General features: G+C 38.3%; 1 protein-coding gene across 2 annotated transcripts in view; it reads left to right on the forward strand.

Annotated features, from left to right (window-relative positions):
• Nucleotides 1–12,453, forward strand: part of LOC149228313 (Sas10/Utp3/C1D family) — a 140,879-nt gene extending 128,426 nt beyond the window's left edge. Inside the window, exon 9 of one of the 2 annotated variants that reach the window (XM_089378151.1) lies at nt 11,967–12,453. In XM_089378151.1, coding sequence (XP_089234277.1) covers nt 11,967–12,020 — 54 coding nt within the window. In that variant the 3' untranslated portion in view covers nt 12,021–12,453. The remainder of the gene's footprint in view (nt 1–11,966) is intronic. The other variant, XM_089378152.1, reaches the window with a different exon arrangement.
• The last annotated feature ends 1,160 nt before the right edge of the window (nt 12,454–13,613 follow it).

A 13,613-nucleotide genomic window follows, 5' to 3' on the forward strand; every position in this document is an offset into this window, starting at 1 on the left:
AGCCAAGGGTAAGATCAAGGGTGTAAGGGACACATCAAGAGTGCCAAAGGTCTGAACAAAGTGCTGTAGCAGCTTAGACGTGGAAATAGGGCAACTGTGGTCTAGATAAATGGTCTTGTGGGTCTGGTAGACTTGGGCAGAAATCTAAGAAGAACTGATTGAGTATCTCATCATTAGAGGAAAAAGGGATCAAGATCTAGATAAGAAGGCCGAGATCTAGGAGCTATGAACAACATGTTAAAGGACTGATATATAGCAAATTAGGGGACTAATTCACTATGAGTTGTTGATCTTATTTGGAGCTTAATTTGAAGTGAAGTTGAAGGGTCAAACTCACTGTGAGTTGTTGGTGTTTAGGGGTTGATGTACAGTGCAAATCAAGGAGGAAAACCATTGTTAGCAGCTAATGGGTAGAAAGGTATTTTTCTATGTAATGTAGGCAAAAGGACCTATTAGGTTTCAATGACTACAAGTACTGAAAGGGCTGATCTAGATTGGATACATCAAGAAGTAAGTTAAGGGTTTTTTTTCTTGTCTTCTTTTGTGGGAAAATTGCAGATTTGATGTTGTAGATTGCAAGCCCTAGTTTGTATACTATGTATACTAGCTGTACTATTGATTGAGGGCCATGATCCCTAGTGCGGGAGCCCCATGATTCTTTTATTAATGAACTAATAAGATAATTGAGCCTTGGGCTCAAATCTTTGTGTACTTAATTGATTTCACTACTAAATATTTCCGTTGTGCAAAGTGCTAGAATGTTGAGGGTTCCTAGTGTGATTTGTGTGCGTGATTAGCCTCAGACCAGATCTAGGGCCTAAGGATACATTTCAACATGGTTTTAAAGCTACTTTGAAGAGCATGTGGATCAAAGTGTGCACAAGAAGCAACAATATTGCCTTGACATGGAGCAAAAGGTTCAATAGAGAAGGTGCCTTTGCTTGGATGAGGTAGCTTCATGTGGATGGCAAGTTGATGGCGAGATAATATCTTCATTGGGTTGTGGAGTTGCACATCTGATAATGGAGCCATGTGCACATGAGGTATTTGACCTAGGAGGATGAGGACTCATGCAGAGTTGAGTTGCGGTGGTATAGAGTGGATTAGATCCAGTGTTCAACCACAACTTGTGGAAAACTTTGGAAGGACACAAGTTCAGTAGGAACACTTTCCAAGAGGGAAAGCAGATTGAGCTAGTGGAGGTTATGTAGGCTCAGAGGGAGTTTAGCTTCAGAGGCAGTTGCAAAGGATTGCCAGTTGCCCTATGGAAGTTTGAATCTTCAGGTTCTATTGAGGTAGAAGAGTTTTCAGCCCATGCAAGGATAGTCACAAAACATGCAAGAATATTCATGGTGGTTCAAGGAAAGTTGTAGATCTTACGAGGACAAGCATGGATCATGCTAGAAAAGTCATGTTGCATGTGATAACATTCATGCACCATGCAAAACAAATCTTGGCCAAGTACAAAGAAATTGTGGTACATACGAGGATGGATATGGCTACGCATGGAAAGTCATGACTCATGTAAGGACGATCATGGGCATGCAAGGAAAGTCATGGAGCTGGAAGCGTGAAGGAAATACCTTCCTCACTAAGAGGGAGTGTTAGATTTTGGGTAGCTCGGAAGGTATTTCTAAGAGAGGAAAACCCTCTAATAAGTTGTGTGTTGGGCGCTTTACCCAAAAGTGACCTAGATCTAGAAAGTTTCCTAAGTGACCCAAGGAAAAGTATATATGGAGCCTAAGATGAGGTTCATATGACACATCGTGTGCAAGAGAGATGTATCCCTCTTGTGCTAAGCGTGTCTTAGGAGGGCCGATATCATCCATAAAGAGAGGTTGCAGACCCTAAAGAAGGTGGAGAGCTAATGAGAGCAATCGAAGTTTGCTAAGGCAAGGTCGAGGAGGTTGGAGACCTAACCAAGGTTTGTTCTAGGTATTGAAGAAGGGTCGAAGCCCTATTTTTCTTGTTGCATGTAGACCACAACTGGAAGGGGGTCGAGACCCCTAAGATCTATATGTAGAAAAGGGCTGCAGGTTGGTTGGGTTGATCACAGGCCCGTGAAAGGGCAAGTTTTGGAGGGCCGAGGCCTTGAGATGAAGGTTGAGGCAAAGATTAGCAACTTGTTGTGGGTTAGAGAAGGCCACAAGGTGGTTAAGGTCTAGTATGGCCTGATGTTGCCAAGACAGAGGTGCCTATGCTTCAGATTTGGAGGATCGAGGATTAGATTTGGTAAGCCAAGGGTCAGATCTAAGGTACTAAGGGTAAAATCAAGGGTGCTGAGGGACAAATCAAGAGTACTGAAGGTCTGAGCAAAGTGTTGTAGCAGCTCAAATGTGGAAATAGGGCAATTGTGGTCTATATGAATGGTTCCGTGGGTCTGGTAGACTTGGCCAGAGATCCAAGAAGATTTGACTGAGTATCTCATCACTGGAAGAAAAAGGAATCAAAATCTAGATAAGAATGGCGAGATCTAGGAGCTATGAACAATGTGTTAATGGACTAATATGTAGTGAATTAGAGGACTAAATCACTGTGAGTTGTTGATCTTATTTAGAGCTTAATATGTAGTGAAGTTGAAGTGTCAAACAAACTATGAGTTGTTGGTGTTTAGTGGTTGATGTACAGTGCAAATCAAGGAGGAAAACCACTATTAGGAGTTGATGGATAGAGAGGTATTTCTCTGTGTAAAGGAGGCAAAAGGACCTGTCAGGTGTCAAGGACTACAAGTATCGAAAGGGTTGATATAGACAGGCTACATCAACAAGTAAGTTAAGGGTTTTGTTCTTGTCTTCTGTTGTGGGTAGATTGCAGATTTGATGTTGCATATTGCAAGCCCTAGTTTGTATACTAGCTGTACTAGTGATTGAGGGCCATGATCCCTGGTACAAGAGCCCCATGATTCTTTTATTGATGAAGTAAGAAAATAATCGAGCCTTGGGCTCAAATCTCTATGTACTTAATTGATTTCAGTACTGAAGATTTTTTCCGTGCAAAGTGCGAGAAGGTTGAGGGTTCTTAGTGTGTTTGTGTGCGTGATTAGGCTCAGACAGATCTAGGGCCTAAGGATAAATTTCAACAATTCTTGGAACAATTTCAAATCTTGTTAGAAGCTGAAGCCTTTTGCTTGTGGAAGTGCTCCCTAAAGTTCTAAATGGGAGACCATTGAGGTCTCAACCAGTGGTGGTTTAAGGAGGGCCACCAACCAAAAAGCATGCTCATGGAGCGTTACTCTGTCTTTGGCTACAACTCTGAATCTAGGTATGCCTGACTTTGGCTCTAGGCTCAAGCTCGTTTGATTTGGCTTCGAATCTAGTGGATGACCATCAATTCCCCCCTCAGATACAAGGTGAGAAGATGAAGAAATATCAACTGCAAGATGTGTCAATACTTGAGAACAAATTCTGTGGTATAAACAAAATATCTTCTTGGCTGTTGAATCCCATTGCCAAGAAGCAATCCATTCAAGGTGAATCTTCGTTCTTGTAGGAGGCTTGTTTTTGGAACATCTGGTTGAATGATGAGTGTTTTCACCACAATGCTCACATGGGTGAAGATCAAAACGATGATCTTTAACATGGCCAACTCGATCATATTGTTCACATTTGACAATTTGTTGTGAATGTGGAGGAGAAAGATTTGGAATAGGTTTCAGTCTTATCCCAAACATTGTATCGTAGTCCAAATAATCTTTCAGAAAATTCCACAATGTTTCAATCCTTTCAAACTGGAGGCAGATTATGAACTGGGCGGTTTGTACGCCTGTAAGAGCAAACATATATATCACTGCATTTGAGGCCGTGAACCTTAGTGTTGGATTGATTACAGAGGCCACATTTTGTAAAATGAACCTTCAGTTTGCTTTCATGCAGGAATATTTACACCTCACGAAAACTACAACCACCCACAAAATATTTTCCCCTTAACAAATATCTCAAACATACTGCAATTCTATTTAGCGACTTTAAAATGGAAAAACTTGCCACTTTTTTTTGCTAAGCTGGGTCTTATAGATTTGAGGACATATAGTTATAATAATCAAGATTAATATAAAATTTGAATTTATTTTTTATGATAAAAGGCGTTGAGCAATGACTAGCCGATTCCATGTTCTTCTTCGAATGGTATATCTTGAGATGACTGCAAGGAGTGCGAAGAGTACCATGATTTGAATGCATCTCCAACTAACTGTAGATATTGGATGCGAGGTTAGAACAATGGTGTCAGAATGTAAATATGCAATGGGTGTGGACAATGTAGTTTGAAGAGAGTTCTCTTTGTAGCAAATATGAGCCCAATGAACATTGTGTCAATAGCTTCACAGAAGCCATAAATGTGATGCCCTCAAATTAAAATAAGTGATAGAACCAAACTATGTCAAAGGAAGTAGGTGTTAGGGAGAGGACAAACTTGAGACATTGCATGTCAGGTTAGTGCGTAGATGTCAAACTAGTTGCTCTTCAAAGCAGAACCATTGATCTATACTTCACTCAATGCTGCATAGAACACTAAGTTTCATGAATGAGACTGACGTCAGGATAATGCACTACCACAAGTGGACAGGCGCAAAGGTTTCATGGCATAGGAAAAATAGAGCGCTTACACAGTAATGGAAAACCTTCGAGATGGTAGGATCACGTGTATGACAGTGATTGCCAAATTGGGTATTGAATATCATGCAGAGAAATGATGGGTTAGGGATGGCAGGATAGGTCATTGGAGGAAGGCCACAAAACTAGTGGCTCAAATTTGAGCAGGTCAATATTTTGCGCGCTTTGATACCATGTTAAACTCTCAGCAAAGTAATAGGTCTCTTGGACTTCTCCAACTGTTCATATTCCACACCATAACCCTTGGCAAATTAGGTGTCCAACATTTACTTATTTCTTAGTAGCTAGGGTTAGGGTTTGGTTTTAATTTGCATTTTATGGTAATTTTGCATTTACATGTTATTGTCCTGTTGATGGGAATTGTGTTTAATAAATTCAAAAAGGCAAAATCTAGCATTTATTGCATTTTTCACCTCACAAATATGTTTGACGTCTAGATATTTATTGCTGTTTTATGCTTTTAATGCTATAAAAAAGCTAAAGTTGACTTATCCCATGCTTGCCTCCTTGATAGGCTTTGAACATTTGTTGATATCACCATTTAGAGGCTATTTCTTCGCTGTTATATCCTTTTGCATGCTGTAAATCTGCATACCATAAAAACCTTAGTTTATAACAACCTTCTTCTAGTTTATTATGGTTGGTGGAAAGTGTACTTGAACAATTTGTAACTATTATGATTTATCTTGGCCTCCAAGGCTTTGCCTGTACCTTCTCCCATTACCATTAGACTTCAATCACCCTTGATTCCTCCTTTATTGAGGACCTTTCTAGGTGATTTATTTGCAAGATCCTTAGAGAGCCATTTGGCTTGGAACCCTAGTCATCTAACCTCTAAGTTTTGCATGGGAAGTATCTTTTGTGGTGATAACATCCAACCACATAATAGTAGGAGAAATTCCGCTGATATTTTTGTTGCCATAAGATCTAAGTTGCTTAGTGAGGCTTTGCACTAGGCCTGCTAGATTTTGCAATAACAAGGCCCACATATAATTTGACTAGGCTGGGCTTAATTCTAACCTAGTATTATGATGAATGAGCATAAGTTGGTCTTAGCACATATATGAATGATACAAAATGGGGCTAGCATAGCCACATGTGAAGATTACATGATTCTCAATAGTTGTGAAGTCATTTGGCTTTGAAAGTTTATATTTGAGTGTGTTTTCTAGTTATAGGAGGAAGTGTTGATACCGAAGAGTGGGTAAGGGTGCACTACACGAGGAGTTCTACTCTAATCTAGGTGCAGTGCCTTGGGAAGGACATCGCATGCCTGAAGGCAAGTTAGGTACTATTTCCTGGGTGCTTAGAGTGAGGGTTCCTATATTGTATAACCTAGCCTACTTATCTATATAACTAGGTAGGATTTCCTGCGTTGAAATATGCGACTTAGAGAGATTTTTGGAGTGGTTGGATTGTACAACTTTCTTTTCAGTTAATAAAATAAAACATATGTGATATTGAGTGCAGTAGATTTCTTTTAGCTTTTTCTGTTCATATTTTCAGTTACTTGTGTGTTTGTAGATGTTCTAGTATATAAACCAACGACATGATAGGTTTCAAGTTTTAAAGTTATCTAGGATTTTAGTGTTTACATTTTGACACGTGGGTTGCAGAATATGGTCTCATAATAGACCATAGCAAGGGTTGGTGGAATACTTGGTTTCCATTCGTTATAGGCTGCACATCTAACATCTTAAATGACAAGAGCCTTTATAGGAGGTTTGCTAAGTATAGATCAACCACTTTCTTTGAGCTACTTGTCTTATATTTAATAACTAAACGGAACTGTTGAATGTAGGAAGCCCAATTGAAATGTTGTTGCTGTTGAATTTTAGACTAGGAATTCACACATTGAAGGACTGATGATCAGTGTGTATTATAGTTTCCTTACCAAAGAATCAAGATAAATTGCTTCCATTGCTTTAGTGCTTTGATCAATGCATAAAATTCCTTGTCATAAAGATGTAGCTGAGCTTTGCTTCAGACAAGGTCTCTCAATGGTATACCACCAGATGTCCTCCCAATTAAGAACAATGCCTATGACATATTGTGAAGTATTTGTCTTGATTTCAGAAAGCTCTTGAAAATCAAGATGAGAAAGCATTGGTACAAAGTAGAGAGCATCTTTTGACTTTTGAAATATCGATTATGCTTCAAGAGTCCAATGAATATCTTTCATTGTTGTCTTGATTCAATGGGCTAGCAATGTGGGAGTAGTGGAAAATGAATTCCCTATAGAAATTCATGCCTCCCAATATACTCTTTAGATTTGTAGATTTAGATAATAGTAGTAGGCGTTGTGATAGGGGATCCCAAGTTCTGTCCACTACCATTGGGTTGGCCCTTGGAAGTGGCAGGGGGTTGAGAAGAGGAACCCAAATTCTGACTGATAGGATTGGTTTTATGTAGCTTACACTGTATTCTGGAAGCAAGTTGGAAGGAATGCTATAGGGAAGTAACAAAGATTAGTTCTAGTTCCTTAAATGCCACAATAACCAAAAATGAACTTAACATAGAGGATGTCTTCAGAGTTTCTTACCTCGAACTTGATAGACATGTTATTAAAATTATCAGTACATTGTTTGATAGATTGTTCCAGGATTTGTGCAAGTTGTAACCACTTTGCCAACAAAGCATCTTTGTTACCCTAATGGGTAGACCCTCTTACAAACAATATCCTTGAAGTCTGCCCAAGCGTTGATTGGGGGTATTGGCTGCTAAGTGCTTTGTGTGGCTCTGCTACCATGTAATTGGCTGGTTCTCCATGTCAAATTTAGCGACTAGAATATTGTTGGCCTCCGTTCGGTTCAACTAGGTTTTGAAATAGGCTTCTATGCAGTGTATCCAAGAATAGAGCTTGTCACCCTGGGAGTCCTGTCAAATTTAGGAACCAACAATGCAATATCCAATTTGAAGGGTTTTGAACAGTAGGAATGCCCCGGTGAATAATTGGTTAGAGATTGATGCTGTGGCCTGGCTTATTGCTGGGGCGATGAGTTGTTGGGACATACTTATCATATCATACATCATTTTTGCATGGAACTCCTCGTGTTGTTGATCCTGCTGCTATTGTCGAGTAAAAAGGGCTTTTTTGGCAATATGCATAACTGTTCCTAGTAATGAATGTCTCCCATAGGGTCTGTTGGCGGCTCATAATACACACCTGAATATAAATTTGGGTTGTCGTCAACATCTCTACAAGTCTGCTCAAGCTCCCCTATGTGCTCACCATGCTGGATTGCCACTAATACCTCACCTCCCCAGTCTCCTCTCTGCATGGGAATAATCTGCTGCTTGTTAGACCGATCCACCAAATAGTTATGCATACCACGACTATTGCCATCATCCCCATATGTCTGTTGATGCTCTTCAGAAGAATACTCATTTGAATGGACAGAATGAGTCCCCCCCTGTTCTACCTCTATCAACTCTCCCTTAGCTTTACACCTATGATCTAGTGTCCACGCTCCCTGAAATGTAAAACAGATCCGCTCTCTTCTCATTTGATTTCTGCTCTTCTTCGGGGGTTCTGGAGACTGCTCCTTCTTTGGCTCTTCATCTTTTCCAGATCTAAACCCTCCAAAAATTCTCCTTATCAAATTTCTTCTAACAAGAGGGTCAGCACTAAGGGCTACAAGTTGCCTGAGTGACTCATCCATGAGCCAATAAATTTGCAAATTTCAAGCTCCCTATAAAATTACCACTTGATATTTTCAAAGTTCTCTAAGAGTATATGGGTTTCTTTGCAAATGGTTTTGCCAACAGTCTATGATATGTAATTTAATTTCAAACCAACAATTCAGATATTACATCATTCCCGACATTAACATAAATCACTGACATACGTATTGCTTTGATGACAAGCGGATTTATACATAGAATTAATTTACTTGACAAAGGAAATATATAGCAACAGGGATTACAGAGGAACTTGGTTTGAATGACAATGAAGCAGCCTTCAAGTGATGCTCAGTTGCTTTGTATGTCTTCAGCAAAAATTTCCACAAGAAAAGGATCTCCTGTGGTACTCTCTATCTCAGCCCACTACTACAATTACAAATATGCACCAAGAGATTACTGAGAAAGTAATAAATTTGTGTCCCCTTCTGACAGAGACACGTGCACAACAGCAGCTTCATCCTAGATTTGAAAGTAATAACTCTTCCTCCAAGAAATGATGGCTCAGGCAACCAGTGAACTCGACCTCCACTACGGGTGTCTTTATTCGGGTGTCATGCGCACAACTCGGCACCATCAAGTCTGCTTCAATACTTCGTCAACTTCCTACCTCTGTTCAACCAAGGCTTGGGCAAGGATGGGGTCTTGGGAGTCTCTTGATTCATAGTAGATTTTATGTGGATCCATGGGACTTAGGAGATGTGCACACAGATAAGGTGTTACAGCCAGAATTGTGATCCATGAGTTATAGGGAAAAATGAAGTAAATTCCAAGAAAAAGAGCTTGATGAACTTGAAGAAAGATTCTGGGAGGAAGAAAATCCAAAAGGAGATTGGAAAACGGTGAAGCTCTTGAGAAGCTGTAATCTTAAGGCTTCAAATACCAAATTTAATATGCATAAAACCAACAATGCAAATACTCACAGATGAGAAAGGAGCAAGTATGCAAGTTTAGAGGGGATTGCCAAACTATACACATACTGTACACTCATTTGTAATATGTATTGCTATATATAAATTACAAAATTGTCGGAGAGTGATCAAGTTTGACTATTTCTCCAATAAAATACAGTAAAGTGGGTTAGAAATCAATTTAATCTAAGTCACCCAGAAGAGATAAGGATATAGTACAAAATAAAAAGTACATATAATACATTATACTGCATGTTCACTAGTATAAGTCTGATCATTAGTGATCGAATTGATTGGACCAAGGATCAAATTTGACAAAGGCAGACTTCACACATAATTGCTTTCATGTCAGCAATTTGTACTGTCATTTTCTGTGGCACGTCACATCCAGTGCACCAAGTCAACTCCAATGCCAAGTCTGCCTGTGCCAAATCAGTTCCTGCACCAGAATACATTTGCACTACAAATTTCAATGCACCTGAACTGAACTACATTATAGATGTGGCTCCTGCTCTCATGCCAAGCTTGAGCCCCTATGGCTCCATGCTATTTCAGAGTCCACTTTAAACAAATTATAATCTGTGCTATATGCTTTTCCATTATAAATTCCAACATCCATGACTCACCTTTCGACCATAAAGAAACCAATCATTTAGTAAAAGCTTTGGCCATAAACAACTTTTCCAAAAAATGTAGGATGATTATCGAAATGCACTGCAGAACCTAAGGGGATTAGTTCTATGTGAGGATACAATATTCTGTTACAAAGTAGTGTTCATTTTATACTCATTAGCAATGCTAGTTTGATTATAGCTTCAAAAGCAATCAAAGAAGAGTAAAAATCCTGTCTAGCCATTTCTAAGATAGATCGTGAAGGTATTAGGAAAAGGACATTTTATGGTTATAACAATAAGTCTCCTAAAGTCATCACAAATCCTATTTTTTCTTCTTTTGGTGGGGTATAGCCATTTTCTGGTAGCAACTTTAAAGATAATCCCAATAGCTAGCAACTTGTGGATTTTCTCATCAACTTTAGTGGCATACCCAGGATTCATTTTGTAAGGCCATCTCTCTTGTACTGTAGACGTGCTCTTTGGATTAATTAATCTTATGCATTGACAACCCTAGGGTCACCTCTAGACTACATTATAATGACATTCCACTATTCCTTAGCTATATTGATGGTAGCTGCAACTAATGCAGGATTCCAATTATTCCTGACTATATATCTCCCACATTAAAATATGTTTTCCTCATAGTTAATGAGTTGACATTTTCTAAATCTTTAAATACATCAACTGGTTTTTCACTTACTCTCTTCTTTCTCCTGGAGCGCTTCTTTTTTGCAATAACCTTGGCATTTTCAATGTAAATGTGGTTGCTTTGATTGTACGAGTCATCAGCTCAGGCAGTTTTCTGAATGCATTTATGCATAATGTCAGTATATTGTTTTTCAATGTTCAGCTGAACGGAGTGTCGAGTTTCTCTGATATAACTTTTTCTACAGGAGTAGGGAATAGCATAGACCCCTTTATACTATTCTAGATTCACTGGGTCTTTGCACAAGTCAAGCATGTATGTAAGGGTGTTGGGAGGGAACAAGGTTACTTTGTGTTCTTCTTAGGATCCTTGCTATTTGATCTGTTGTTCCCTTGATGTATGGAAGGATAGCCTTGGTGCCTGTCCTGCCATCATGCTTTCTCATGTGAGGAACCCACTGGCATTTTTATTTACCTTAATGACCTGTTCCTCATTGTGAACATCTCTTGAACAATGTACACAGGTGCGCTATTTCATGCTCCAAATGATATTTATCTGAGATCCTAATAGCACACATTATCAGAGTAATCATACCAAACTTCTGCACTAAATAGTGGTGTGAGTCTGCATATAGAATCTAGATACTTATTTCCGAGAACCAAAACTGGTATGCAATTGCTTTCGTCTGTTCAATTGACCATATAGCAGGCAGAATGTAGACAAGTTTTTGGATCATCAGAACAACAGATTGGATCACATAAAATCTCACAATGGAGGTGAGAGAAAACAATTGCTAGGTAGATTCCCTTGACGTGACAACTTCAATTACTGTATATGGTGTATTAATGTTTCTCTCTTGTTTCTACTTGTTATGTTGTAATAGGGCTCCACCATCCAACATATTCAAGTTAATCATGCTACTTTGTTTTGCATTGCTCTTATTCTTTGTTCCAATTCAATTTAAGTTGGTTTGAGTTTGGAATTTAGAAACTCAGAATTATAGGTTTAGTACAGTTTGAAATGATCAAGTAGGACACTATTTATTATGTCATTGATAAAGTTTTGTACACCTGTATAATGGTTCCTGTCATGTTGAGTACAATAATCTTTTTTAATTAAATCATATCAGGTTGGCTATTTATGTATTTCTTCAATAGCTTTCTCATCTGAAGGCATTTTGACTTAACTGAATTATGGCTTCAGTCTTATTTGTCTTTCATTTTCCTACTTATATGCGAATATATTGGAATATTTTCAAGAAAGAAGTTATTAGGTGTCTGTAGAATTAACAATACGGGCCTTTGGGATGTCCATAGCCAAGTTCCTTCTCTGCACTTTTATCATTCATGTTAGAACATTAAGAACTAGATGAAGCCATGCTAATGATGTCTTTTTGCTTTGCAAAATTTGCTATATAGTTTGAAGTTTGAGAGGCTCGCTCAATGGTAGGTCATGTATATAGAGTATTAGTTTGTTTTACATGTATCTCCCTTGGTTATAACAGGTCAATTATGTTGGTGCAGGTGAAGAAACACTGAATTATTTTGGTCATAATTAGTAGCATTTGCAGTTCAGACCAGTTCAAAAGCAAAGGTCAGGAGAAAGTGTCTCGTGCATTCAACTGTTCTAAGTTCAAGAATCTTAATCTGAAGGATATTCTAATGGACTGTATATTATTCAATTTGATTTAACTGTATCCACCGAAGTCTTTCATTTTACAGACAGGAAAAGTGATCAGAAAATCATTGGTAATGGTTACGGTAACGCAACATGGAAAGTGTGCAAAATTGCAAATATATTCACTGAGAAGACATGAAAAATTTATTTATTTCTTTAATCGGTATTTTGAGACATTGAGACAAGAAAATCTTGGACTTGAAGGTTTTCTTGAAATTTTCTGTGCTACCATCCATCGGTGACTAGAGTGGTTAAACTGAATTTGAGTATGATAACATGCAAAACAGTCAATTCAATTTTTGTTTTTGCACTTAGCTTCCTTCGTTGAGAGTTTAATGTCATAAATATATTCATTCATTGGTGGCATTTTGATTTTGCTTGATCTTTCTGTATCTAGCAATGGGACTAACTTGCATATGCAAGGGGCAACTGTGAAATATACCTGACATATATTGGTTGTCTATAAATGATTTTGATTTTAGAGCGGAACTTGGTAAGCAAACAGTGTGCTTTTTCTTTCCTAATTTTTTTTACCAGTGTTCACATGGTAATTACTACATACTTGAAGCACCATTGAATACATTTAAACTCGGGTATGAGAGCACTGGCCAGACAAAGCAGAACACTTTCAAAATAAATTTGAGGTTTTATTAAATGCTGAAGTGTGAACATCTTATAGTAGAGAGAACTGAATTTTTATTAAGAATGGCTACATGATAAGTTATAACTTACCCACAGTTGAAGTTATTTTTAGTCATGGATATGTATATACAAATGTTGTTGATATCTAAATTTGTGCCCCAACACCATAAAAACCTCAACCATATAATTGCCCAGCCATTCGTTTTATGGAAAATTTTCAACAAGACTGCAATCTGTGGATTAAAAAAAAGACGTACCCATGACAAAGATGTTGGGAATCAGAAATCACTGAGAGGGTGGCGGTGAATCAGTAATTAACAATTTTTTTTCTTTTCCTTTTATGTTGAGCACTTAAACTTTCAATTGCATACAATCAAACAACACATGAGAGACCAATATTCACATATATTTGAACACAATGATTTACGTGGAAACCCTTCCGAGGGAAAAACCACCAAAGCTTGTTTTTGTATTATGATGATAATCAAGGCACCAACTCTGATTACATCATATGTTTGTGAGCACCTACTCACAAGAGGCTCCAACTCCCTTCAAATCAGCAAGCCACAACTTGCCTAGAAGCTCCAACTTCTTATAATTGCAGGCCCCTACCTGCTTTAATCAAGTGTTCTATTTTTCATACAGTTTTCAAACTGAGAACAATGACCTACCTCAGTGTTACAAAATTAATTTGTGACTATTATCTGCTATCTCTCTACAACTCCTCTCCTTTGCTTTCCCCACACACACTCAGCTGTCTCTGCCTCAGCTGCACTCTGTGCAGTGCATTCAACATACTCAGCATTGGCACACATCCATATAGTTTTTTTTT

The sequence above is a fragment of the Pinus tabuliformis genome, chromosome J (genome assembly GCF_031772625.1).
Source record: "Pinus tabuliformis cultivar Carrire ecotype Pingquan chromosome J, CPIR1, whole genome shotgun sequence".
In the NCBI taxonomy this organism is placed as follows: domain Eukaryota; kingdom Viridiplantae; phylum Streptophyta; class Pinopsida; order Pinales; family Pinaceae; genus Pinus; species Pinus tabuliformis.